Source organism: Lethenteron reissneri, chromosome 35 (assembly GCF_015708825.2).
Source record: "Lethenteron reissneri isolate LAM-NWPU_2019-01 chromosome 35, ASM1570882v1, whole genome shotgun sequence".
NCBI lineage: Eukaryota > Metazoa > Chordata > Hyperoartia > Petromyzontiformes > Petromyzontidae > Lethenteron > Lethenteron reissneri.
The window spans coordinates 8,975,692-9,003,133 of NC_083813.1; the positions used below are offsets into that span (position 1 = coordinate 8,975,692).

Sequence of the window (27,442 nt, forward strand, 5' to 3'; positions counted from 1 at the left end):
CCCTTCAGAGGCAATTATGTAAATGTGCAACATTATATTTAAATTAAAGAAAATTAGATCTCAGCTGTCAAGTACAATATCGTTTTCATGTCTGTTTCATGAACTGGTTAAATCGAAACAAATGACTTACTTCATAACCCATCGATAACTTTGCACAGCAAATCCAAAGCCAGTAAGACCGCAGTAATTTTGCCTGTATTGAGCAAACATTTCCCACATTTTGGGGGGGGGAATTCAGCACATGCATCTGTGATGTGTCCTTGCCCGATCATGAGCAGCACCTATTGCGATTGTAAATTACGCAAGTGAAACATTTTCAATTTGACTTCATGCAGGTAGGTGTGAGTCAGTGTGTAGTCAATGCAGTTTGGTGCCAGTCCCTGTGTAGTTAATACATTTGGGTGCGAAGCAAGGTTTAGTTATCGCAGCAATCCACATTGCGGCATTTTCTGAATATAGCAACGCCGCTGGGTTGTGCTCGAGTAGTGGGTTTCAGCCCTGATGAGGTTTCACTTCGTGCGGGATGGGCCGGCCCTGCACAGCTGCCAGGGCAGTTGCTGCAACACTTTGAAGCATCTCTCGTCTCGTGTGAACCGTAGAGGCCCCGATGTGAGGAGTGACGATCACGTTTGGAAGTTGCAGCAGAGGGTGATCCCTTGGAAGGACAGTTCCACAAAATTGCTTGTTAATACCTTTTGAAATAAACAATCCAGCACAACGTCGCGTATCCGACTCGCATCCACCCTGACCAATTAACCGCCCCCAACCATTGCATTATTTGCCTATGGTATAACTAATTTTCTACAGACGTTCACAGCCTAGTCCCCAGAAAGTCGGGCACGCAATATGCTTTGCTGTATATTCTCCAACTCGTTCCACAAAGTTGAGAAAAACCAAACCAATTATGATAAAATCCAATCACTTATCACTGCACTGTGCAGTACATTATTTTTCAGTCAAACAAATACGAAGGAAATGTGGTTAAATACTAAAAGTTAAAATAACTTTTTATTTAATATGTGCTATTCCCATCCTTTGCCAATTTCCAGCTTCTGTCAATGCACGGCTGTCCTAAGGTTTCCCTACAGTTAAAGCATACCGGTCATGGAGTGTCTTTGCAAGAACCTGCCCTCAGGTTTGCCATGCCTGAGGCCAGCACGTCACAAGAAGAAGAATCTCTCAATACGGGAAGAGAGGTGAACTACATGTCAATGAATTGTCCTGAGTGGTGTATAACCACTATTATTGTGCAATTGGCAACAACCGGGACTTAATGTCCTGGGAAGACTTGCTGATTTCCCAGCACGACTACCTCAACAAGAGAACCCTTCTGGGAAAAACCAGGACAGGTGGAAACCCTTCCCCACCTCCGTACATTAATATTATGACACTATATTAATCCAAATGCATTAATTGTACCTGGGCAGTGGCTCTGGGTCGGTGACGTCAAGAGCAGCTGCTCTGATCCACTTGTTCTGGAGGGCTTTCACGAGAGCAGCTTGGTCTATCACGATGCCTGGACATCCACATTACGTTGACACATTAACACTTCGTTCTGACTTTAATGAATATTTTCATTAAAATAAAGATCCTGTATCTACAATGGACAGTTTTACTTAATCCATTGTCATCAGTGGCTGCTCCTGCAAAATCTCTCAGGGGGGGCAAATGTCTGGATGATTGATAAGGATAAGGTCCACCCATGCAATGAATAAATTAACAGCAACTTCACTTCTTTAATATTAATGAAAAATAAAGTGACTCTTACAATACATCTTGTTTGTTTATATACTCACTATTAAAACAAACCACTCAAGTTTATTTTATTAAAGATTCCACTAGGTAGCGATAAATTATATTGTTGGATGAAACGTGCTTACGTAGGATGACGTAAGCACGTATGATGACGTAAGCACGTTAGGGCGAGCCCTCCCGGAAGCCATAGAGAATGCATTGGAGCGCCCCCGTTCGAAAAAAAACATCTTTGAATGTAAGTCTATGGGGCCACTCGGGGCGATTATCAGCCGTAGTGAAATCGCCCAAAAAGAGGCGGTACTCTACAGAACGTGACATGACGCTGATTGGACTATATCCAGAGGCTGACAGTGACGGCTAGCGTGACTCTGTGGTTGAATGACATTGGTGGTGCGTCGCCCAATCGCCCTAATGAAGAAACCGCCCCTGATTGTCATACCTCTGGAGATGTTGATGATCGTGGCATTGGTCTTCATCAGCTTGAGTTCCCGTTCTCCAATGATTTTTACTGTTCCTGGGTTTGCATCGACTGCGATCACGAGGAAGTCAGATTTTTCCAGGACTTCGTCAATCTTTTGGCAATATTGAGCACCCAAGGCTGTCTCCTCATGTATTGGTCTGAAAGCCAGAGGTGGGACAAAGTCATTGTTATGCAAGTCCAAGTCGAGTCTGAAGTCATCAAATTCATGACTCGAGTCTGACTCGAGTCCAAGTCACATGACTCGAGTCCACACCTCAGAGGTGGGACAAAGTCATTGTTATGCAAGTCCAAGTCGAGTCTGAAGTCATCAAATTCATGACTCGAGTCTGACTCGAGTCCAAGTCACATGACTCGAGTCCACACCTCAGAGGTGGGACAAAGTCATTGTTATGCAAGTCCAAGTCGAGTCTGAAGTCATCAAATTCATGACTCGAGTCTGACTCGAGTCCAAGTCACATGACTCGAGTCCACACCTCAGAGGTGGGACAAAGTCATTGTTATGCAAGTCCAAGTCGAGTCTGAAGTCATCAAATGCATGACTCGAGTCTGACTCGAGTCCAAGTCACATGACTCGAGTCCACACCTCAGAGGTGGGACAAAGTCATTGTTATGCAAGTCCAAGTCGAGTCTGAAGTCATCAAATTCATGACTCGAGTCTGACTCGAGTCCAAGTCACATGACTCGAGTCCACACCTCTGCTGAAAGCAAACTCATATTTTACGGTTAGTACACTGAACTTGTAATCCAAATGTTGCCTCTTCATCTCCCAGTGCAGCAGTTGAAACAATGACCAAGTTGATTAAATTCTCCCCCCCCCCTCCTCCTGTGTCCACCCAGCAGTACAAATGGTGACACTACAGTCGATCAGCATGTGGTGAGGTAAAGTGTGAGCAATCCCACCTCTTCCACGACGTCTGGCCAACTCTTAAAGCTTTCGTGACTGCAGGAATTCATATTATTTGGGTCTTTCGGTAAAGCCACTTAGATATAAAATTATAAATTATAATTTTTTATTATTTGTCTACCTACGTGACTTTACCGAAAGACCCAAATAACAGGATGAAATACTCTCAAGACAGACTTTCTCTATTGGAGACCCTTCCGCCAGTAACAACATTGCCAAGTTATCACAGAGCTGCACCTTTACCATTTTAGATCAGGAATTAATGTTCTTATTAAGTCATTCACCAAAGATAGGAACATTCAACCAATGGCTTTAATTATAGAATTTGTCACCATATTGTATACTTTTTGAAGTTACTACAAATCTTCTGATCAGCACAAATAACTAGGAATTTCTAAGGAGCACAATTATCACCCAATAAGGATAAATGACCTCAAGCCACTATTCAGTTAAGAAAACTGCAGTTTTTTTGGGGACATCGAATGATCTGGAGAACTATCCAAATCCATCTTACACGGCACCATTGAGGGGGCTACAAAAATAAACTTGGATTCAGAATATAACAGATTGGACAGGCTAATAACACAACCAGCTGAGCCATGAGATTGAGGACTGGACAAGGTTGGGGGATTTTATCACGAGAGCTACTAACATGGTGCCGAATCACTTTGGCATGAGACTGGTCTTGGAAGATGGCGCATAGTGAATGCATCCTTTCTAAGGTGAACACACGTACCTCCTTGTGCGATTGTGGTATAGAATGGACATGTGAAAACCACGGGCTCTCTCCGCCACCAAACGGCCAATACGACCCATTCCTAAGATCCCAAGAGCGGCACCATAGACGTCCACGCCAACCAAGATGTGACCTCCATCCATAAAATTCGGTGATTTTGTAAGGTAGGCACCTGATGGGGAACCGAATGAAACGTCACCTTAGGTCTAAAAATAACACAAAGTCACGGACAATAGATTGTCTTTCCATTGAAAATACAAATATTAATTCATCAGCCCATGGACCCTATGGAACGAATGCCTCCTGGCTGTATTTTTAAGCAGGCAAACTGGACCAGTTCAACTGTTTGAATCCCATCAGCATTTTCAGGCCTGTTCAACAAATTATACAAATGTCCAGACGATTGGCGCATCTAGAACATCAAAACATACGCTTGAGCCTGGTGATGTTGCGACATGGCTTTCCAATGATACGTCTTCGCAAATCTGGACCATGATGCCATGGTTAGTACACTTGCTTTATTAAACATGAGCCATCTGTTTCACAATGGACCCTGATATATTGCAGGTGTATTAACTAGGGTGACCGTTGGGCTTGAACTGCCATCTTTTTCAACAATTGTCAAACACGCTACCGCTGGGCCATGTCACTGTCGGATCATGGCTATGTCAGATTGCTGGTGATCATGGCTTCCTTGCAGTGAATTACCATTCACCACCTCCCTGGCAGATGCAAGTAGCAGAGCCATGCCCATGTCAGCCGTGGTGGCAGAGACAACATCGGGAGTGTGGGACACAGAGACGCCATGGCTCCAGAGCAGAGGCAAGTCGAGATGGTCAACCCCCGCTCCAGCACTCGCTACCGTCCTCAGGTTAGGAAGACTATCCAAGAGGTCTTTGGTGACTACAAGTTTCCAGCATAAAATACCGATGGCCTCGACTTTTTCTGCCAAGCCTTTGTTTTCTTTAATATTCGTTAATGTTACCACATTGAAGTATTTAGTGATGCACTTTACTTCATCTTGATTATATGTTGTAGAGAGATATTCCGATACCAACATGTATGGCAATTGTTCCATGGCAGAAACAATTTCCGAGTTGAGAAATGTATGCTTTGGTCTACGAAAACAAGAAATATCACAAGAGAGCAAAAATTATTTTGGTGGTAGAAAAACAAAGTTACCCCAAATTCCATTTGATTATACATTTTGTCGTGAAAATATTGCATATAAGTAGCCTATTTTTTGGGTCTTTCGGTAAAGTCACGTAGATAGGTTCAAAGAAAATAACAAAAAACTACGACGTTTCGATGGCAACACAAGCGGTCGGCATCTTTGAACCTATTTACGTGACTTTACCGAAAGACCCAAAGAATATGAATTACTGCAGTCACGAAAGCTTTAAGTCAAGATATAATTCACCTTTCACACTTCTCTCCTCTACCCGTATGGCTCAAACATGCAATTAATAATAACTCAAATGTAGTGTATACTGAGAAAGTGACATACCTGTGAGCCACCGGAGAAAGCAACTGTATATGATCTACACACTTGTAAAAACAGAATAACAAGAGTATTTTAGTAAATAAACTGCATGCATGAAGGAAATTCGTACGTCTGACATGTAACACTACATATACTCACATTGGTATGTTTGACTGAATTCCCCTTCACTTTGAGCCTTATAAAATGTTCACAGAATTTCACTTTTTTTTATAAAACAGGGGGGTAAAAGCTAAAAAAATTAGTAAACTAGTACTTAATAAAGTACTGTATTACAAAAAGTTACATATTGAACCATGGTGAATGTAAATTTTCAGTCAGTAATGACATGTGACACATCACTTTTCAACCATTGCCAGTGTTGTTTGAGAGCCCAACTCCACCTCCCCCACACATTCTGTACATGATGAACCCTTGGGCAGCTGCAGTGGCTCGGGATTCAATTGCACATGCAGTAAACTGCGCATCATAGCACACCTGTATGTTGAAATTAGTTATACGTAGCTGGGATTCAAACTTCGGTCATTCGTTTCACAGTGCAGTGTGATAACCACTGCGCCACTAATCCTTCCACAGATTTGGGAATTATTGTGTAATGACAGAGCGCCACCTGGGGGGTTACAGGGGACATCTGCACAGCCACCGCTGGGTAACCGGTATCCAATCTGGAGTAGGGATTCAATCTAGACCAAAGGTAACGGGCGGAGCTACGGGGAATATTCGGGAACCATCTAGAGGGTTCAACGAGGGGGCGTGGCCATAGGCGGGGCTTAGCTCCACCGGGGGGTATATAAGCAGGGGCAGGAGAGGACTCGGGGTCGGTGTGGGAAGCCTCGGGTCCGACTGCATCGCCGCTCTACCTCTCCTCGCCAACAACCATGTGGCGAACCTCCAGCGAAGCCGCCTCTCCTCCAGGCACGCTGCCAGCCAGCGGCGTAAACGGAGAGAGAAAGAGAGGGGGAGACGTGTCGCAGCAGCGGATGGAGAAGCGAGAGAACTACCCAGAGAGAGAGAGAGCGGAGCTGTGCAGACATTCTGTTAAATAAAAGACACCAGTCCAGAGTCATCGTGGAAGTCGTTTATTACAATTGTATCCATTATCTGAGTGGCTGGAAATGCAATGCCTTAATTGTATGTTACCAACAGATTTTTCAAGGATGCAATTTTTTAGCAGGATTGTGGCAACATTAAGATTGCCATAAATATTACACCGAGTTATAAAAGTGAATCATGGCATGTTTATGGCTTACACATTTGAAATGGCAGATTGTACACACAAAATACTGCTAGTTCTTTTAACTTATATGCCAAGGGAAATGTTCAGTTTAACGTGTCAAAGCATGATGTGTGGAAGTTTTCAATTTGGAAAATAACGGGATTGTTTTTAAACATTAAAAATTGTCATGCAATGTATCCTGTTGAAACAGAAACAAACACTGTGCAGTCAACAGAATTGTCAGGGCGTTTATTTATTTTTTATTTGCTGTCCGACCCAGATTTACCCTGCTTGTGCTATCGACATCATGCCATGAGACCGATACCCATTCAACCCTTTCAGAGCAGAATACCCATATGAGTTATAAAACGGCCCACGGAGGTGGACATCACGCGGCTACCTCTGTGGTCCCTTCAAGTGACCTCTGACCTAAACAGCAGGAGGCAGCATTTTTCCCGAAACTTGTCCGTCGTGCGTGTGAAAAAGCTTTGAGATAAACGCTCCAATATGCCGCAGCACTTCCACACTCTGCATCTAAGAGTAATGATCAGCGTATGACAGTCACGCCAATATTTCATTGTCAAGGCTGGATAATAGCGAGATTTAGCGTGTAACCAAATTGAATATGATGGTTGTGTTTGTACATTCATTTGGTCTATAGGGCTGAGACCACTATAGGGGCCGTCCATAAATTACGTCACGCGATTTTGGACGATTTTTAACCTCCCCCCCCCCCCTTCGTCACACGACGTCACAAAAAGTCAGACCCCCCCCCTCAAATATGACGTCACAAAGCTCTGCCCCCCCAAAATAAAACATGCTTCAAATCGGTTTAAACTAGTGTCATTGCAGTGCGTATTTAATGTGGGAGAAAACATGTATTAAAAAGTATATTTAATTATGTGTTGTCTATATTTATTTAAAGTTGCGCATTTTGATGTGACGTCACATTTTTCAACCCACCCCTCATCACACATCATCACAAATGTCTGACCCCCCCCCCCCCTCTAGGTGCGTGACGTCATTTATGGACGGCCCCACACTCTGTCCTCTTAACCTCTGAGCTACGCAACCACCTTGACAGGATTTAGTTTTCAAGAGTAGTGTAGTGAAAATGCTTTGTGATGTATCTGGTAACATGCTTATGACATATGTCAGGGTCCCACAATATATTGTCGAGTAATAACACTATTCAGCAGATAGAATTTTATATTTTGAAATGTCCTGAGGATAATCTTGTCTCATTTGTCTCACATTAGACACATTTACAATTTATTTATGCCATGCTATACACTACAAAGTAATAACCAAACACGAATGTTGATTAAGTAAGGTTTAGTACTTTTTGTGATAATTGTTGTGCTTTCTGTTAGCTGCCGTAGTATTATTAGCCATGGCATAAACATCCATTGTAAAAACCAAAGCATTTAAATATCAAATGTGAAGAGATGTGAAACTATGTTGCTGTACAGTTCATTCGAAGTAGAGATACTCTTATAAAGGTTTTTAATAAGTCACCCAGCTATTTGTCAGCATTACCGAATCAACAAAGGAACATGACTCATTGGCACGCCATGTGTGGTTCCAATTAACCTGAACAATACGCCCTAACTCGTACCTCAATGTTAACATGCCTAAAATGAAATGCAATCACTGCGTATATTTTTGTGGTTTTGCAGCGTGTCTGTAGGTTGTGTTTTCGGGTTGTTAAAGTATTTCATGAGTAACCCAGCGAGTTGTGTCAACATTACAGATCAATGCAGGAGCATTACTCATTGGCACACTCATATTTGTTTTGGCTGCTTAAAGAAATTGTGTTGAAAAACATCACTACAGATGACCCAGAAGCGATAGTACCAGAATTGTTATTCTACAATCTACACGATAATACATGGCCTAGTGCCTGGGAGGGGTGTCCCAGTTAAAACCAAAACACTAGTGCGAAATATACGCGCATTATACTCTTTGGTTCTTTCGGTAAAGTCACATCGGTAGAAAATTAAAATAAAAAAAAATAATATATTACGACGTTTCGATCGCAACACAAAGCCCATCACACAGCCAGAACCATCGATACATCGAGGCGAAGGGAGCAGAGGCACCTAACAGGGCAATGCAACTCAGAGAGTCGGAGATAACAGCCAAACGGCAGGGAAGATTGGAATACACCACAGCAAGTTGCGACTTTGCTTGGTTAATAACGTCCTTCCAATGATTGCTCAGTGTATACCCATCTTCTCGGTTGAAATTGTCTCTGTGTTTATATATCTGGGTGGCTTCATGGACAAATCTTTGATGGTAGCCCGAAGGTTTGCAGAGTACCTTGGTCTTAAGAATATAACTCTGGACTCCAGGCTCATAGCGGATGAACCCCTGCATCTGGGCTATGTATACTGACGCCACTCAATATACAGCCCAACTTCCAGCACATTCAGATGCCAGTCTGCAAACATTGGTCTGCAAATACACATGTAAAATTAGCACTGAGGCCCTCCCCACCCAGCCCCTTCCCACCCTCCCCTCCCCACCCAGCCCCTCTCCACCCTCCACCACCCAGCCCCTCCCCACCCAGCCCCACCCCCCACCCAGCCCCACCCTCCCCACCCCTCCCATTTTTTGATGCACGACGGACGGACACAATAATCCCTTGTGGGCTGGTGTACCCAGGAGGTTCCTTCCTACCCGTAAAATGCCCTTGTCCACCACCACCACCACACACGGAGTCTGCGGTGCACGAACAGAAGTCGATTTAAATTTTGATTTAAAGCTTTCGTGACTGCAGGGATTCATATTTTTGGTTCTTTCGGTAAAGTCACGTAAAAGGGAAATAATAAAATAATAAAAAGTATTCAACAATATTTTTATTATTTTACGTAGAAGGCAAATAATAAAATAAAAATATATTAAACAATATTTTTATTATTAAACAATATTTTTATTATTTGCCTCATCCCCTCGGTCGACTCGACGTAGAAGGGAAATAATAAACTATTAAAAAGATAAAAGATATATTTTATTATTTTATTATTTCCCTTCTACGTGACTTTACCGAAAGAACCAAGAATAACAGAAGTCGAATTGCTCCCCCTGGTGGCAGAGCCCCCCCCCCCGTGGGGGGGGGGGCGAGTGGGAGGGGGGCACGCGCATGCGCAGTGCGGGGGGGAGAAGATTCGGTTTAAATCCCGGAAAGAGAAGCGGCCACGCAATTTTGACGTCTGGGCCAACACGCACGCAACTGTGTTGGGCTACGTTTAGCACACACACACAACAACAACAAAAACAACAACAACAACGACGACAACACGGTGTTGGCTGACGGCGAATGAACATCAACGACTTTCATCCGAGCAAACAAGAAAGAAGGAAAGAAATCATTGCAAGTATGTTGTTATTGTTGTTGTCGTGAAGAAGACGTTCGGAGGCGAGTTTTTAGGGCCGCTCGTCTTGTGTTGTGGCGCTTAGGCCAAGTCAGTGCTGCTCTAGAAGCTGTGTTGGTGTGTTTGCTGGTCATGTAAATGGAGATCGTTGGTTAGAAATGCGATGTTGAGGGGGTTTGCAACATCTGACCGCAACTTCCGTAAATTTCTGTCGTCGTTGTCTGTACGACCATGACCTCGACTCGTTGTGTGTGTGGCAGTGGCAGTGGCGATATGAACCCGGCCACCGACAAACCGGCGAACGATCGTCTCGAACAGCTCCCAGGCAACTCATCCCCTAGGTCGACTCGGCCTCAAACGAGTTCACCTGGTGCGGTGTGTCGTAAACATCGACACTGGCGGGGAGACAAAGGCGGCCGGGCGTGGTGATGGCTGGCAATTGGTGGTGGGGGATGATTATTTGTGTCCACACGAGCAGAGAGATTACTGCCTCGACCCCTACAGAAAGCCACGGTTGTGTTCAGATTGGTACCAAACACTTGAGTGACCCCCCCCCCCCCTCTAAGCTCTTTGGTTCTTTCGGTAAAGTCACGTAGTTATCAAATAAAAATACAAATAAATCACGACGTTTCGGGCGCAACACAAGCGTCCGTCATCATGTGGGAAAGCGTGGACTGCTGATGAGGCAGACTGTTTTAAAGCTTTTAAAAAAAGCTTTTATCAAGCCATCCGGTGGGAAAGCGTGGTCTGTTGATGATGCAGACTGTTTTAAAAGCTTTAAAGTTTTTTTAAAAGCCGAAACGTCGTGAATTAATTTTATTTTCTACCTACGTGACTTTACCGAAAGAACAAAAGTGTATGGATTCCTGCAGTCACGAAAGCTTCAAATCAAGAGCCCCCCCCCCTCCCACCACGCTTCGAACGCTGTGTTGTTATAATCTGCGAGCCTCTTAAATGTATTACAAAGGTAAAGAATCTCCCTCGCCACCGTATAAGCCTTCACATACTGTTAGGGGCAAGTGCTGTTAGCGAGCAGAAGTCTATGAAGGCCGGCACGGTGGTTGTGGCCACCAGCACCACGCTACACAATCTGCACCAGGTAATCGTTTGAGGCTGAGTCGACCTAGCGGAGGTCCGGAACCGCTCCCTCTAACCACACAACCAATAGCGTTGGGACGCTTCGCTGCCTTGTGTATGGTGGTCAATCCCATATCTGAAAAAATAAGAATTGGTTTTACCCTTATTGGCAATAAAACAGGTGTTAAGATGTTCAAGCAGTAATTATAAACTTTTTACAAGGTATCAAGTTCGCATTAACCACAAACAGTGCATGTTCACCACAAGTTTGTGTGGTTAATATGCGAACTTGATTCCTTTACTAAAGGCTTACTATTTGGTGTTTGAACATCGTAACACCTGTTTTATTGCCAGTAAGGGTAAAACCTATTCTTTTTTTTCATAATCCCTTACCTGCCAACTCATACGGTTTACCCTGTAATTCATTCAGTGTTCAGGTCCATACGGCGTACAGCCGTTTCAATACGGACAGCATTTCTTATTTTTTCCATTTTTTTGTGTTTCTCCCTTGTGATGGGACTTTTTAGGATGAACGTTGAGATGTATAAGGTCACGGCGTGATCAATAAGGTCTCAATTGGTCTGTAATAAGGTAGGGCACTGATAAGGGGTTGACTGGTATGCAAAATCCACTGCCGGACGGAGGGGGCCTCAAATTGCCGCCACCGCCAGCTCGATCTCACGATGTCGTCGACTCGTCCACCCAGGCAGAACGACGAGCACACCAGCACGTGATTCACATCGCTCCTTCTCCCCAGGTGGACGGCCTCTTCTTGGCGACCGGGCATTGTGTGATGGCCACCCACCCCCTCGTGTGGCGTGTCGGCCTCCATAGGGGCTTGCAACGCTCAGCCCGAACTTGTTTGTGAAACGCTATAAAGGTTGATCTGTATCTTTGTGGTGGCATAGGGGTTGTTGTGCCACGCTACCAATCCGAGGGCTTCGGGTTTATTCCCATCCCTGGCTTACAGTGATGAGATGTTAACTACTTTTCCTGGTACGCAGGAGGTTGTGGGTTCGATACCGACCCAGACGCCTGCTGTATATTTGGAGTTTGCGTCTCTCTCTCCCCGTTATTGCGTGGATTTTTCTCCGGGTCCTCCGGGTTTCCCTCTACATTTAGAATCAACATCACGCGCTTAGAGTATTTGGCTGCTATACAATTTCGCATGATAAGCCACTTTGTCAAGCTGTAATTTGTGGCCAGGTCGCGTCTGAAAAATAGCTATGCAGCTTAGTGGGCCTTACCTAGTAAAACAAATATAGTTTACTTTTTGGCCTTCCCCCAAGGTTAACTCTGTATCAAAATGAGCACCTGATGTAGTGAGTCAACATCAGCACTGGGGAGACAAAGGCAGTTCGGCGTGGAGTACGCACCACATCGCCCCCCCCCCCCATGTATGTATGTTGAACTTCTTTCGCACCGTACGTAGCCAACCGTGCTAATTGGAGGTATGGAGGAAGGGGAACAAATGTCGTTTGCTCTGCCTCGCATGACTTTGCTTGTTTGGGTTAGTGAATTGTTTTTACAGAGGGGGGGGGGTTGACCTTTGTCTATTGCAAAAGGGGGGCGGGTTGCTAACTGTCGTATTTTTGGCACGTGGCACAGCTGTGCAGGTCATGCACATGGTGACTAACGGTATATACCGCTGGGCAGGGGGAAGAAAACCCAGCACGTTAGTTAAAAAAACTGAATTGTGCCTGGTCCCTCTGCTTTGCCACACACAGCTGGTGTGGTGGTCGCCCGCCATGTGGTGCGGGAAAAGATCCATCTGTGCTGGCACCGCTGCCGTCTGCATCGGCATTACCTGGGTCATCCTCTTCGCGCTCGATGTCTTCCCCAATCTCGCCCACAGCATGGTGAAGGAGGTGAGGGCCATCACCAGGCTGGTCATCATCATCATTGCCGTCATCATCAGTAGCCAGTTTCTTCTTATTTTGTTTTGTTATAAATCACGGTTTGCTAAGTCAAGACCCAAAAACGTCAAGTGGCCAGCAACAAACAGCACCGTTAAAGGGTCTAATCTATAAGTCGAAAGTTTAATTCAGTGTTTTTTTTTTGCTCGCTCAAATGAGCATTGAGACGGTGCTTATTTCCTCCTCTTTACAGCGTTGATGGTGGGGATTCCACGTTCCTGTGGCTAGGGGTGTATCTATCCATATGTAGTGTAGCACAAGTCGGAGACGAGGTAGTTGCAGGAGGCACCTTTTATTGTGACACCTTTCGGCCGTTCACACCCAGGATCGCCTCCTCCACGCTGCCGTTGCCGTACAGCCCGGCTTAGACACAACCCTAACCGCGTTGCACCGACGGCATTGACCGAGACAACCAACAACTGTCCGGCCGAACAACTATCGCGTGAAGGCGGCAGCGACGAAGACAGCGAAGATGACAGCGATGGCGAGACGAGTCCACTCCCAGAACCAGCAGCCCGGAGCCCTCGCTCCGCTCTCCGCTGCTTTTATTCTAGTCGGCACGGCCTGGCTCCGATCTGGCCGCGCCTCCCTTCTCGAACCCACTAGCGGGTTCCAGGGGCTTCCCGATGAGGTCTTGGAATATTGAGGGTTTTTTTTATACCGAATTTGACTATAAAGGCTCTTGTTGTTTTGGTTGCTGACCCCTGCTCTAGAGGTACTCTGTAGTGCTTCCCCTCTGCCAGCGGTGGCGTGGACAGGGAGTGGCACGATGGCACCTTTACCCCACTCTTTATCGTCGTAATGGGCGCTGCGTGGGGCATGAGCCACGTACAGTACAGGCGGTCCGGACCATGTTTTCCCATAAACGGTGGAAACAGAAACATCACTTGTTGGTGTGTTTTTCCTTTTATCGACCATATTTAACAGGGTTTAAAAGGTAAAAATCCACTGTTACACTTGAGAATAATAACTCCACGCCAAGTCACATTGGACACTAGATTGACTCCGTTCAAATGTGTTCGGAGTCATGTCAGAAGATGCGTCATAAATCAAGTTTCTGCGTCTTAAAATCGGTCATAAAATGTGGACCGTCATTTATCGGACCGTTGTAAAACGTAGACCGCCTTTATTTGTTTATGACAACCATATCAACGTGTCTATTTTAAAGTTTACAGAAGTGAACATGCTCGTTGTGTGCCGCGTGCAAACCGTTAACTTGCAGCAAGTGGTTCTGAAGCTGAACTCGACAGTTTACGAAAACTGGAAGAACCCCCCAGCAGACATCTACTTGAGCTTCACCTTATTCCACTTGGTGAATCCCAAGGAGGTGCTCGCTGGGGAGAAGCCACTCGTGCAAGAGCGTGGGACCCTACACCTACCGGTCAGTGGCACGTGACGTATCGTCGATAATCATTGTATCTTCTTGAACAGGTCTGTCGTAAAGACAGCCTCTCATTCAGAGGCTGTCTTTCCGACAGACCTGTTCTTCACCTGAGGACGGCTGCTTGCGTTGTGGCCGAAACGTCGTGAGAATTGTATTTTATTATGTTTTATTTTTATTATTTTATTATTTCCCTTCTACGTGACTTTACCGAAAGAACCAAGAAGATGAATCCCTGCAGTCACGAAAGCTTTAAATCGAAATCATTGTATCGTTAACTCCGAATTTGTTTGGGTCAGCGAGGTGTGATCAATTGTGCTTCAGCGTGTGTATGTGCGTTAATGCGAGCCGTCTGGGGACGGCCGACTGAGAGAGACCGTGATTTCCTGTGTCATGAAACTTCGACAGCCATGGAGTAGCAATGTCATGCTTGGTCGAAGCACAGCCACTTTTCGGCACCAAATTTAACCGACCTGTTCATCCTACCTTACACACCCTGCAACACCTCCACATTGAAGGGATATTGCGGGCAAATTTAAATACCTGTGAAATGTCATTGTCACTGCTCACTGTCATGAAGCTTTATTGAATACGACGAGCAAGCCAATCGCTGATTTCTGACCGACTCGTACATACAAATGTTCGTCTTGCGGATACATAAAATTATAATACTACGTGTTTAGAATAATAACAAGCAAAACATATCCGACCACTTTTTTTTATGCGAAGGACACTCACGAATGTCAGTTTGTTTTTGTGTGTGTGGTGTGTGTGTGATTAGGGAGATGCGGATCAGGCAAGAGATTGTGTTCTACGAAAATCACACAGTTTCAGCCACTTTGCCAAAGTCTTATGTGCTGGTTCCTGAACAGTCTGTGGGAGACCCAATGACAGACAAAATCACCACTGTCAACGTTCCACTCATGGTAAGACAAATTCTCGAATTTTCGCCTCGGCAAAGTTTCAACACGCATGTATTATGCCATCATTTATATAACTGGTTCCCCAGACTTGTCTTATGAAGTTTATCTTAATCCTTTAATGCGATTAAAATAAGTGTGCACTCAGTTACTATTGAGAAGTAGGAGAAAAATAATTTTAACATTTTTTATTCATTTTTGAGCAGACAGAGTTCTGCTTGTATATGCTTTTACATATAAGCTGAGAGGCCTATTGCTTCCAAAGCATAATTGTTTTTCATAACAGCTCACCGACATAGGTGTGCTATGATGTATGCGCTATGTACAGATAATTGGGTTTCTCATCCATTTACGTGTTTGATGTACAAAGTCCTGATTAGACACCAGCTATGAATGGAATTTGTCACATTTAACCCATTTACTCTTTCTCATCATATCTCTTTTCTCTAATTTCTTTGTTGGAAAAAATATATAAAGTATTATTATTGTTGTTTATCTGTGATAGGTTTTTGGATGTGTAAACCATTGATTCTGTCTATATTGTAGAAAATAAATATATTATTAAATAAACAGCATTTATCTGGTCGAAATGTGACTCGTGATACCAGTGATATAAATAATGCCGCATATTTAACAAAGCTGAGTGTGTTCATATTTTATTTCTGCATTGAAATACTGCTGTCATTGTTTTCTATATTCATAATGATGTTTAATTGTCAGGCCCAGCACTTGAGTAAGTTTCTTCATACACTTGAGGAACTTTCTTCTTTATACAGAGTCGAGTTTAGGTTCATTCTCACCGGACGGAACCTGGGAGTGTATGGTATTGACGATGATCTGTACCACCGTATGACATTTGAACTTGATCAGAACTACAGAGACTACTCTACTTACGAACATTCGACTTACGAACTTTCAGAGTTTCAAACTCACCTGTACGGATGTCCAGTTGCCTGTTCAGACTGACAGTCATACATTCAATCGCCACGCAGTAGATGGCGGTGGTGGCGTCTACATCTGCAGAACATGAAGAATCATTGGCATCTACATTTACAGGAGATTGTACAACTTTTAAAGCACTTTCCCGTGTTTAGTGTACATGCCATACACTATGTTTGGAATCGACAGGAGTTAAGTTGGACTTATGAACAAATTGACTTATAAACGGACCTCTGGAATAAAGGTTTTTGGGTTAGATTCTGTAAGTATAAATGTGTCCAAACCCTCCACCACCCGACACAGCTAGTAAGGGTTGTCACGTAAACAACGCACCAATTAGTCACTACTTTAGCCCACCGGTGTGTTGGAGAGTAAATCCACAACATTTACTATTTGAGTACTCTCCAACACACCGGAGTAACTAATTGGCGCATTGTTTATGTCACAAACCTTACTGGCTGTGTCGGATGGTGGAGGGTTACGACGCATTTATACTTGTGCGATCTAACCCAAAAATCGTTGTTATGTATATTATTGGTTGCGAAAGCCTACGTGTTAAACAGAACTCTGGAACCTAACTCGTTCGTAAGTAGAGGAGTCCCTGTACTGTGACCTTCCTAAGAATGGATTATGCTATTATACAACCACTGTAGGGCAGCAGTGACAATCTCGTGATGGACAAGAATGCTTCCAAGTATTTTGATTAGCATCCACGCTAACATCATTGATGAGTGCTATCGCAACCAGTTTCTGGCCTCCTCCCCAAGGTTAACTCTGCATCAAAATGAGCACGTGATGCAGTGAGTCAACATCAGCACTGGGGAGACGAAGGCAGTCAGGCGTGGGGTACTGGCCACATTATCTTCCCCATTGTGCTGCATTCCAGCCTTAATAGCTCTTTGCTCAAAGCACTCGTGACGGCAGCAGTCGTTTCTGTGTGCGTGTGGCGTGGTTCCCTTGCAGACTTTGGTGGAGATGGTCAGGCACAGCTCCCTACCACAGAAGTGGCTGGACGTAATCCTCAGCATGGTGGCCATGATGGACAAGGAGACGTTGTTTCAGTCTCGCACCATCCACGAGCTGCTCTGGGGATACGAAGACCCCATCCTTGCCCAGATCCACAAGTTTGTGCCCACTGTCAACCCAAACTTCGGGCTTTTCTATGGGGTAAGCCATGCGCTTACACTGAGCGAGAGGGTGCATTCCAACCCTTTCCCGTTCCGTTCCGTTTTGATGACGTACGTGTACATCATCAGTTTTCGTTCCGATGTTGTACGTCGTACGTCATCGGAATGGAATCGGAGGTAAAAAGACCATGCGGGAGGGCGTGTGGCCCTGTTTTGGCGCCAGCTATCGTAGAGTGCCGTCGTGTCGCGACAGATCCTCTGCGGTGAGTACAATGTCTTTAAAGACAGCGGCGCTGCTATGCCTTTGAATAAAATGAACACTAACCGCTTGCGCGTTCCGGAGAATCGGCAGTGAACGGGACCCACTCTGGAACTTGCAAACGTCTCGGAACGGGAAAGGGTTAATATAATAGGTAAAATAAGGCAAAGGTGCAGCCCTGCAATTACTTGCTCATGCCACTGCTAGTGGAAGGGCCTATACTTGCCACGAGCTCTAGAGGGTACCCCTACCATATGTTGGCCTACTCTTCCATGCTGGCCAGATGTCTTGGAACATGTGGGAGTACCAATACGATTCCTCATCGCACGTGACCCGCCGATTCACTGTTGTGTACCCATTTACTATGCCGAGTTGACAGAGGCCAGGAGGTAGAAATGGTGATCTCTGGATGGTAAGTCCAGTGTACTCTAACCGTTATACCGTGGCAATATTCTGCACTTCCAATTGGCATGGTTGGCTACGTACGCTGCGAATTTTTTTTAACGTACCTACATATTTAATTTAGTGAACTTTTATTAGTATTATTTTCAATATGCAATGCTATTTTACTTTGTACAAGCAGTCTAAAACTTAAAACAAATAATTTTAAAAAAACTTTTAAAAATTATGGTGACCCGTCATAAACTCGATGATTCATGACCTTTTATTTATTTACTACCATGGTGTAGCTGGGCTAAAGTGGTTCTCTCCTTTTAGATGAATGGCTCTGCTGATGGTGTTTACCTCTTTCACACGGGACAGAATAAGTCGACAGATTTTTCAAAGATCGCTCTGTGGAAAGGGGAAAGGTAAGCCTCCCAAATCACTCTGAACGCACCCGATCTCAATCGGGTCGCAGACACCAAGCAGGTTTGAGCCCGTTGAGCACTTGGATGGAAGACTGCGAATACCCCAAGGTGTTGTAAGCTTGGGCTTGCGAGGCAGTCAGAAAATAGCAGCACGGCTATAGATTCTTAAATCTGTGTGTGTGTAGAGCTTTGAATGTCACCCCCGTGTGTGCGTGGCCTTTACTCAGCTACTCCAGTTGCCTCGCACAAACAAAAACACTCATTGAGGGAAATATCCAAACTTGCCAATGCAGGACGCCCCTGAAAAAAAATCTTCGTCATTTTATTGATTTATGCATTAAGGTTTATATTTATGCTCGCGATAAATCAAATCGTGCGTGTAAGAATCGATTGTTTTCAGTTCATGTACATTGTATGTAATTGGTTCACGTAAACCCCTCCTTTTTGTTGCCCACATAATGCACGAGCTTGATACGCGGTGGTTTGGCTGCTGCAGCTCCTTACGATTAAAATGTCCCTCCCTTTATTACTGCTAATCCTACTTCCTCCCTTTATCACTGCTAATCCTACATAGTACACTAGCATAATATGACTTTGAGACCCCCCCCACCACCTACACATTCCACAAGGAGTGACTAATCCCATATCTGCATTTTCCATCAATATGCTTAATTCCGCTGTTGATATGTAAACTCCTTTGTCAAGGCGCTCTCCTCCCCCGACCTAGCTTAAATATACGCTGCCAAGCTTGGCGGTGTTCATTGGGACGCTGTCTTTCCCGACAGCTCTGTTTCCTCACCTCAGGACGGCTGCGTGTGTTATGGCTGAAACGTCTTTTACAAGATAAAATTTGCATAAAAAAATTGGTAAAAAGCAAGTTTTTAAATGCACACACTTTTATTTGTGCTCAAAAATAGAAAATACGTTATTTTGACCCCAGAATTAATCAAATGTGATGTGCTAAATACAAGTGGGTGGCTTGCATAAAAAAAATTACATCGAAAGGAAACCACCCACTCTTATTCAGTAAATAAAATGTCATTAAATCTTGGGTCAAATTTTCTAATTTTGAGTGCAAATTTAAAAAATTTCGCATTAAAAAAACGTGTTTTTTTTACCTACATTTTTTTATCGCTGCTCTCTCCCTCACAGCTCGCTGAACTGGTGGACCACCGACTCGTGTAACAAGATTAACGGCACGGACGGATCCACTTTCCATCCCCTGATCAACAAAAATGAAATCCTCTACCTCTTCTCCTCCGACCTCTGTAGGTAAGATTGCTCACATGGGTGCACGTTTGTTTCCAAAAGATTGCAAAGAGATAATCATAAGAATTATCATGATTATCTTCACAATAATGATAATGATTGTGGCCATCATCATCGCCACGTATCGGGTTCTATAAATAAATTTTTTTACAGTTTTCTAAACACGAACAATATAGAACTTGAATTGCTTGTGTCTGTGACCAAATCGCCTAGAATGTGCCTGTCAGTTCTCAGAAGCTAAGCAGGCCCGGACAGTGCTTGAGTGGGTGAGCTTCATGCCCATCGGGTCATTAAAGGCTTCAGGGCTTTGTGGTGGGCAGCAGAGGGCGCTGAAGCTAAACCCTTCATTGTACTTTACTTGTTTCTGCTCCCACGGTTCACCTTCCGCCCTTCAATCGCACTGACCTACGATTAGCCGCACCTCCAATTAGCACTGTTGGGTGTGTACGGTGCGACATAAGTTCAACATACATCTATACTTGACCGGTATTGATCAGCGTGGTGCACTAAAGTCTGTTGCTGGCCCAGCTTTTTCCTTGGGTCTCATTTCTTTCTGTAATATCGATACTGCCAGGATCCTTCTCAGCCAGGTTATTTCTGCTTTCCAGCAATGGGTGTTCCAAAAGTTCTGAATAAGAACTAACATACTTGATATCTTTGAAAATACTGGGCATCTGTGAAAAAGAGCTTAATAGGTCATCGGATTCTTGCAAGTCTAATTGAAGATTCTGATTGTGACATACTTGAGTCAGCAGACATGTTGTTGTGGATGTTGATGTTATTCTGCAACGTCCCATTGTGGATAAAGACCTCCCCCATTTTCTTCCATGCCTTCCATGTTCCTGTCTCGTAGTGGCCTCTAAGCTCTGTGATGTCATCTGATCATCTCTTCTGCTGCATTTGCCTTCTGTCAGTGTCTAATCCGGACTTGTTTTTTCTTTCATCAATCTCTCGACAAACAACACAAATATTCTACATTAACGTGATTGACACTCATATTTTTAAATCCTTTATATTAAGTTCGCTTGCTTGCTTGCTTGCGTGCTTGCTTGCTTGCTTACGACCGTGCAAATCTTTCAGTCGTTTTTTAACCCACTTCCTGTGATCCAATCGAGCTGACATTTTGCACACAGACTCGTTGTGCGAGACAATTAATGTTCGTGAAAATTTTTTCCAAAATTTTACACTGTTTAGGGAAAACAAATTAAATATTAAATTACCAATTGTTTAATACTGGCAGACAATCATCTGACCCATAGGTGGCAGCCATCTCAAGCCAGAGGACGAGAGGACTCTAGCCGCCACGCATATAAAGGATTTATAGTGAAAAACTTTGTTTTTACGGGTTAATTTTTACATTTCATGCGACTCGTGCTCGATGTGCATTTCCCCTGCAGGTCCGTTTACGTTTCCTTCGAGAAGGAGCTGCCCGTCAAGGCGCTGAACACCTACAGGTTCACCACTCCGGCCAGCGTCTTCGCCAACTCTACCGCCAACCTCGGCTTCTGCACGACGCCCTCCCACTGCCCCGGCTCGGGTGTCCTGAACATCAGCGTCTGCAAGCAAGGTCAGCTGTTGCCCGTCGACCACCTGCGATGCCACTCGGGTTGCCGCCGTATCATTTTTGGTGATGCCCGCATTAGTTTCTGTGATGGGGCGATCATCGCGATGTTATTTTCCCACAGCTAAGTTGTATTTGTATTGGGCATTTTTCTTTTGATTGTTTTTCTACTTTGCTCTGCTTCCAATATGAATATATTCATTGTTGTTAGAGAAATTGAGATACAATTGATCAGTATAAATAAAATGTTTATAGAAATAAAATGAGCAACGATAATCGTGAAACATCACGACGCTTGGCAAAACGGAGGAACGACTATATCGTACGATATATATTGCCTTATCGCACCAGCCCTGGGTTCGCACACGCTCAACACAACTACACTGTACCCATCATGGGATCTCCTTTGCCAGTACCAAAATGTGATAATAGGTTTTTCCCCTTTTTGTTCTGGCAACAAAACAGGTGTTAAGATGTTAAAACGCCAAATTGAAACCTTTTGCAAGGAATCATGTCTACATTAGCTGGTGTGGACCAATCAGTTTCAAGGACAATGCACATATTATCAGAGTATGTTTGTTTGTTTGGATTCTGACCACAAGCATTGTCGTTAATGCAGACATGATTCCTTGTAAAAGGTTTCAGTTTGGTGTTTTAACATCTTAACACCTGTTTTGTGGCCGGAAAAAAAGGGGAAAAACCTACACCGTAGCCGTTTGACTAATACTGAGTGCGTCCAGTAGGGGACGCCAGACACTTTACTTCTACCCGGCTGCGTTTGTCTTGACTGCCCCCTGGCTCAAGTGAAGGTGGCGGGTTGTTCATCTCACTTGCCTGATTTTAAGGAAATCCATTGTCCAGCCATCGATAGTTGTTGTTAATGTTCTTTTAATGAGTCTCTTTGGACGAGAAGTTCAGAGTATCGATGCAATGAGCACAGCACGCTGTTGCTTTTAGCATGTTTTAATAAGGGGCAGCCTGCGTGCGAGGGCTTTGAGAGACATCTGGGGGGAATTTGTTACGTCGCTGGCTGACGAACAAGGTGCTCTGACAAAAAAAATTGACGTGCATTTCTGCAATGGGTGCCCACACAGTGGATCGATGATATTGGAAGTCGAAAATATCTTTCAGTTGTAATTTAGAGAATCCACAATTAAATGTAATCTTCATATTCTTGGATCTTTCGGTAAAGTCACGAAGAAGGGAAATAATAAAATAATAATTATGTTTTGTTTTATAATAAAAATGTTTTATTTTTATTATTTTATTATTTCCCTTCTACGTGACTTTACCGAAAGATCCAAGAATATGAATCCCTGCAGTCACGAAAGCTTTAAATCGAAATGTAATCTTGTTGATCTTTCTATGCTTTCCAAATAAGGTTGCTGGTGTCAATGCATTAGCTCTCTCTGGTTTTGTCTGTCTGTAGCAGGGGGTTGTTGTAATTCCCCTAAAGATCTTCCAATACAAATATTAGTTTACAACGAAATCTTGTTGCTATTCAGGCCTTGCCCAATGGCAAACCGGCCAGATTGGTCAAACCGTTGCCCTTCGATCAAAGGATCGATTTGGCCGTTGTGCGGCATAGAACATAATCCTATTGTCGCTCAGTAAGTACTCCCCGAAGACAAACGCAAGTTGGGAAGCATTCCAGCAGCCATGTGTACACGTTCCTTTTCTTCCTTGTTTCTTATTGCTGTCGCATGTAGCTGATATTTGTTTCGAAATCGAACACCTTATTAATGATTATACGAAGAACTCGCTTGCAAAGTAAAAGCGAACTAATGACTTTCATAACCAATTCTGAGCAAAAAAAAAATCGAAGCATCACCTTGATTATGCTGTAATGCATAGGATTTAAAATTATATCGGTTCACTTAATTTATAACCAGTTAAGACGCAATTGAGACTGATTAGTACGGTTGCCTATGTATCGTGTGAAAGAAATTCAACACATATACATTAATGGCAGGTTTTTAGGCAGACCGAAGTGAAAATATTTAATTGCACATCAGTCAATGTTACTCAAAGGAGAAAATGCAGACATGAAACAAAATCGTAGTTTTTAAGTAGATTAAAATAAATATGCAAATAACAGATTCCAGATATATATGTCATAGACGTTGGACTTTTCACTCCTGCCTCACCCCATCCTCCCCAGAGTTGATAAATTATCTCTGTTCTACTCAGGGTCGGGTATCGATTTAAGAATCAAACTTTTTTATGAAACATTATGGTGAATGGTGGTGCCTCGAGTGGCTGCAGGGGATATCTGAACCCAATGCAATATTATTTGGATTGAAAAATATTGATCCCTACTGGCGACTCGAAATGTATTCATGAATCTGCATTAACATTCCACCCTTACACGCGAAAATACAATTTACACGTGAAATACTGTGGTAATAGGTACAGGTGCCAGCCGTCCATTTGCTTGCTCACACCACTGCAGGCTGAAGAGGGAGCTCAGAGAGAGACCCTCTTGAATCTGTTTCACCAACTCTCGTCCACACTGTATAGATATCTTGCAGGCGGTGGGAGCACACACTTATTTAGCCCACCACGCGTCATCTGTAGATCGCCGTTACTAAGGTATGCGCCCAACTTGGCAAGTAAAATGAGGTAGCAAGTTCAGATTTGGTTTAATCTTGAAATGAAGGATTTCTTAAAACTATTTTCAGGGCGCTGCGGTGGCGAGATGTTAACTATTTCGCCTGGTATATAGGAGGTCGTGGATTCGATCCCAACCCTGACGCCTATATATTTGTAGTTTGCATGTTCTCCCCGTGGTGGGGGGTGGAGTTTTCTCCAGGTCCTCCACATTTAGAATCAACATGCGTTTGGGGTGTTTGGCTGAAATAAATTTCCACGCGATCATTCGTGGCCAGCTCGCTTCTGTAAAATAACTTTCTAGCTCAGTGGGCCTTACCCTGTCGTTTTGCGGCACAGGGGCTCCCATCTTCCTGTCGTCGCCGCATTTTTACGAGGCGGACCCCGCGTACGTGGATGCCATCGAAGGGATGCATCCGGACAAGGCCAAGCACGAAACCTTCCTCGACATTGAGCCCGTAAGCATGACGCAGCCCACAAAATCTCTGTGTGAACACACTTGAATCGTATTTGAGGGCGACAATTAGTTACGTTGCGTTAGCTGTATTAATAAGGGGGGAGCCTGCTTGCGCGTTTGTCTGGAGAATCCGTCCTTGGCCGTGCTACGAACTTGAAATGACCTGAGGAATCATTTGAAAGCTTGTGCTTTGTAGTGTCTGTGCATCAGATATAAAAAAAATGTTACCTTTGACCTGATAATTTTGTATAATTTGCCAATGCGCTGCCTACCTGCTCTTAACATTTAGACGTTGAATCTCAATGGGCATTCCGCTATGTTGTCCAAACGCTTGAGTGTTGAGGGAAACGTGACGTGATGACTGCGAGCGGTGTCAGGTGACTGGTGAATGCGTTGCAACGGTCAGGTGAGTGTCAGCTGAGTGTTAGGTAACCATGCCATTAGGACAGGCCGTTTACTTGTGTGATAAAAAATAGGGGAACCCTTGTCTGGTGAGTTGAAAAGTCCAACTAGCTGCTGAACTAATTAAGATGGATGTAAAAACAGCAGCAGCAGCAATCTGTTACTGTATACGTGTATCTACATGTGGGGAGTGGTGGCACAATGGTTAGCGCGTTGTACTGTGAACCAGGGGGCCCGAGTTCAATTCTCGCTTGTGGCCAACACCCGTGACAATTATATGAACCAGTCCTGGGCCTCTTCTAGGTCGACTTGGCCTCAAATGAGTACCTGGTGCAGGTGTGCAAACATCGCCACTGGGGAGACGTCGGGCGTGGTGCTGGCCACTAACCCCCTCGCTGTGTTGGTGTTTGCTTACAGCAATTGCCCCTATAGTCGTTGAAAGCCTATAAGGAGGATCTTTGTATTTGTATGACTGTAAATGTATTATCGTGTATAATGTACGTGTGTGTTATTGAAAAGACCAACAATTGCATGTTTCCGGGTCCTGTGCTGTACAGTATTTATGTCCGTTGGTCTGAGTGTGTGTGGGTCCCCCATCACCCCTCCCCTGATCTTGTATATTCATAGTTATTTGGTAATTTACGTGGCTATAATGAATACAATGTCAGAAGAGTATGGGGAGGTCGTACCTAATGTCGATACATCGTGACAAAGCAAAAATATCGGTTCCTGAGACATGCATACCCTTGACAGACCATGAATATTTGCTTTGAAGATCACCATTGTTAACATATATCAAACTAAACCATTTTTTATTTTACCAGGTGATGCCCACTGAGCTACATAGCTCTTTTTCAGCAGCGACCTGGCCACAAATGAAAGCTCAACGAAGTTGCTTGTCACGTGGAAATTGATGGCCGCCAAATACTCAAAATATCCCAAACTATTCCAAATATTCTTTGATCCTTGGGTAGCTTATTATCACTTTCTCCCCTCTTTTGTGCAGGACAAAAGTAATATTGAATCAATCTTGATTAGAAGCTTTCGTGACTGCAGGAATCCATACTTTCTGGTTCCTTCGGTAAAGCCACGTAGATAGAAAAATACTAAAAGAAAACACGATGTTTCGGTCGCAACACAAGCGTCCGTTTTCAGATTTAATCCTTTGCCTTTGTTATTGAAAAAGTGTCGATTGTCTGCGTAAACGATAAATAGCCGTAGCCAGCCACACTCGCACTCAGCGTGTCGATTCCAACCGTGAGATTAGTCCGAGGGACTCTGGCCCACGGTGTTTTGCCATTTAGGGGGTGGGCAGTGCCTATCTGACGTGTCAGTGGGGCGGCGTCTGACACGCGGCGCACGTTCACACGCGAGGCCCGGGTGTGCACGTGGCGACCGCTCTTTTCACCGGGGGTGGTGCAGAGTACACTTCCCCGCATGGCCTTCCTAAGCAGCCGGCCGTCTCTGCCCAGGTCGGCGGGCGGCTGCTTGTCGCCTGCGCGACGCCGAGACGGAGGATTTCTTGCGTTGCTTTGGTCGCCGCTGAGATGGGAGGATTCGTGAGGGCAAAATTAAATTCACAAGAGGGAGCTGCCAGTTCTGTAAATGCGACCAGCACCATTTTCTTAAAATATTACCTGAGTCACATTGCCAATTAACCGTATAGGCTCTGGACTTTGGAATGCCTTCCCATTGTTTATTTTCTCACGTTTTTATAACATTTCTTAATTCGAAAAATGGATTACTCCATAATATAGTACACCTTCATGAGTGGCGTTTGTTGCTGGCCCTCCTGGCATCTTGGACCTTTGGGCCTGTGCTTAGAAACCGTGCTTTAAAAAAAATGCAACCGCTGTGCACGATACGTGATTATTATAATCCAGTAATATATATTTTGGTGGCCTTTCCAAAAAATATAGACAGACTCGGTATATCTGGTCTGGTATAGATATAAATATATTGGCAGACTCTCAATGAACACCACCCTCTCAACTTTGATCGGCCTCTTTTGCAGCCATGAATTCAATTAAATGTGCATGGATTACATAAGCAGAGTCACGCAGAAGGTCGACATGTCTGGGATAACGTGGGGCAATCCATAGGTTTTTTTTACTTCCATGTCATTAAAGTGAATCGGATGACAATGCGGCAATTGCCTAAATAAATGCAGCAATATTTGTGCGTTTAATGTCACTTGCCTGAAGATCGTTTGCTCGTTCAAACGAATTGCCCTAGATAATGCCTCACAAACAAGATAATGGAGTAAAAAAACAACAGTTTTAAGATACATTGCTTGTTGTGCTCTATTACGTAATCATTCGTATTATTTGAGGCATGGCCCTCTGCCTGTGTGAACTTGAGTGGAGTTTTAACCTTTTACGGAATACGTTGTATGTCTCACGATTGTAAGGTCACGAAGGCTCGGGTATCTGATGCTGAGGTCGACAAAAATCTGCCTAGGTGTGTTTTTTTGTCCTGTTGTTTAGTGTTTGTCTTGCTTCCTCCTTGACACCTAAAACCAGGCCCGGCTCCAGCTCCTCTTGGACTAGGAGGGGGGGCAGCGGAGGTATAGTGTTGGGGAGTGGGGCTCACCGTAACAGTGATGTACCGCTGAGAAGAGTTAACTTGGGTGGTACCAAAGGGACATTTGGTGGTGGTGCAGGGCCCACTCCTGGACCCCCAGCCCTGCCCAGAAACTATAATTGTGCTTACACCGCAAACCATTTTAGCGGCACAAGTGGTTGA

At 44.2% G+C, this 27,442-nt stretch overlaps 2 protein-coding genes across 2 annotated transcripts in view; one reads left to right on the forward strand and one right to left on the reverse strand.

Moving 5' to 3' along the window:
- Positions 1-492: 492 nt before the first annotated feature.
- On the reverse strand, positions 493-4,954 carry LOC133350824 (probable 2-ketogluconate reductase). Its single transcript, XM_061565585.1, has 5 exons — positions 4,585-4,954; positions 3,877-4,048; positions 2,195-2,373; positions 1,420-1,516; positions 493-655 (listed from the first exon to the last, which is right to left on the reverse strand). The coding sequence occupies exons 1-5, from the start codon at positions 4,952-4,954 to the stop codon at positions 493-495; spliced, it is 981 nt and encodes a 326-aa protein (XP_061421569.1).
- A 4,818-nt stretch (positions 4,955-9,772) lies between these two features.
- LOC133350898 (lysosome membrane protein 2-like) overlaps positions 9,773-27,442 on the forward strand; it is a 28,674-nt gene continuing 11,004 nt past the window's right edge. Inside the window, 10 exon segments of the mRNA XM_061565735.1 lie at positions 9,773-9,973; positions 12,775-12,915; positions 14,186-14,323; positions 14,325-14,344; positions 15,126-15,270; positions 17,167-17,370; positions 18,307-18,398; positions 19,551-19,670; positions 21,065-21,234; positions 24,178-24,296. Coding sequence (XP_061421719.1) covers positions 12,796-12,915; positions 14,186-14,323; positions 14,325-14,344; positions 15,126-15,270; positions 17,167-17,370; positions 18,307-18,398; positions 19,551-19,670; positions 21,065-21,234; positions 24,178-24,296 — 1,128 coding nt within the window. The 5' untranslated portion in view covers positions 9,773-9,973; positions 12,775-12,795.

Bases quoted from the DNA above. Each gene is read 5' to 3' on its own strand.
- LOC133350824 (XM_061565585.1), bottom strand. From the start codon at position 4,954: ATGGAACAATTGCCATACATGTTGGTATCGGAATATCTCTCTACAACA. The intron at 2,374-3,876 runs GTACGTGTGTTC...TCTGGCTTTCAG, and splicing joins TACCACAATCGCACAAGGAG to ACCAATACATGAGGAGACAG. The intron at 1,517-2,194 runs GTATGACAATCA...GTGGATGTCCAG, and splicing joins GATCATCAACATCTCCAGAG to GCATCGTGATAGACCAAGCT.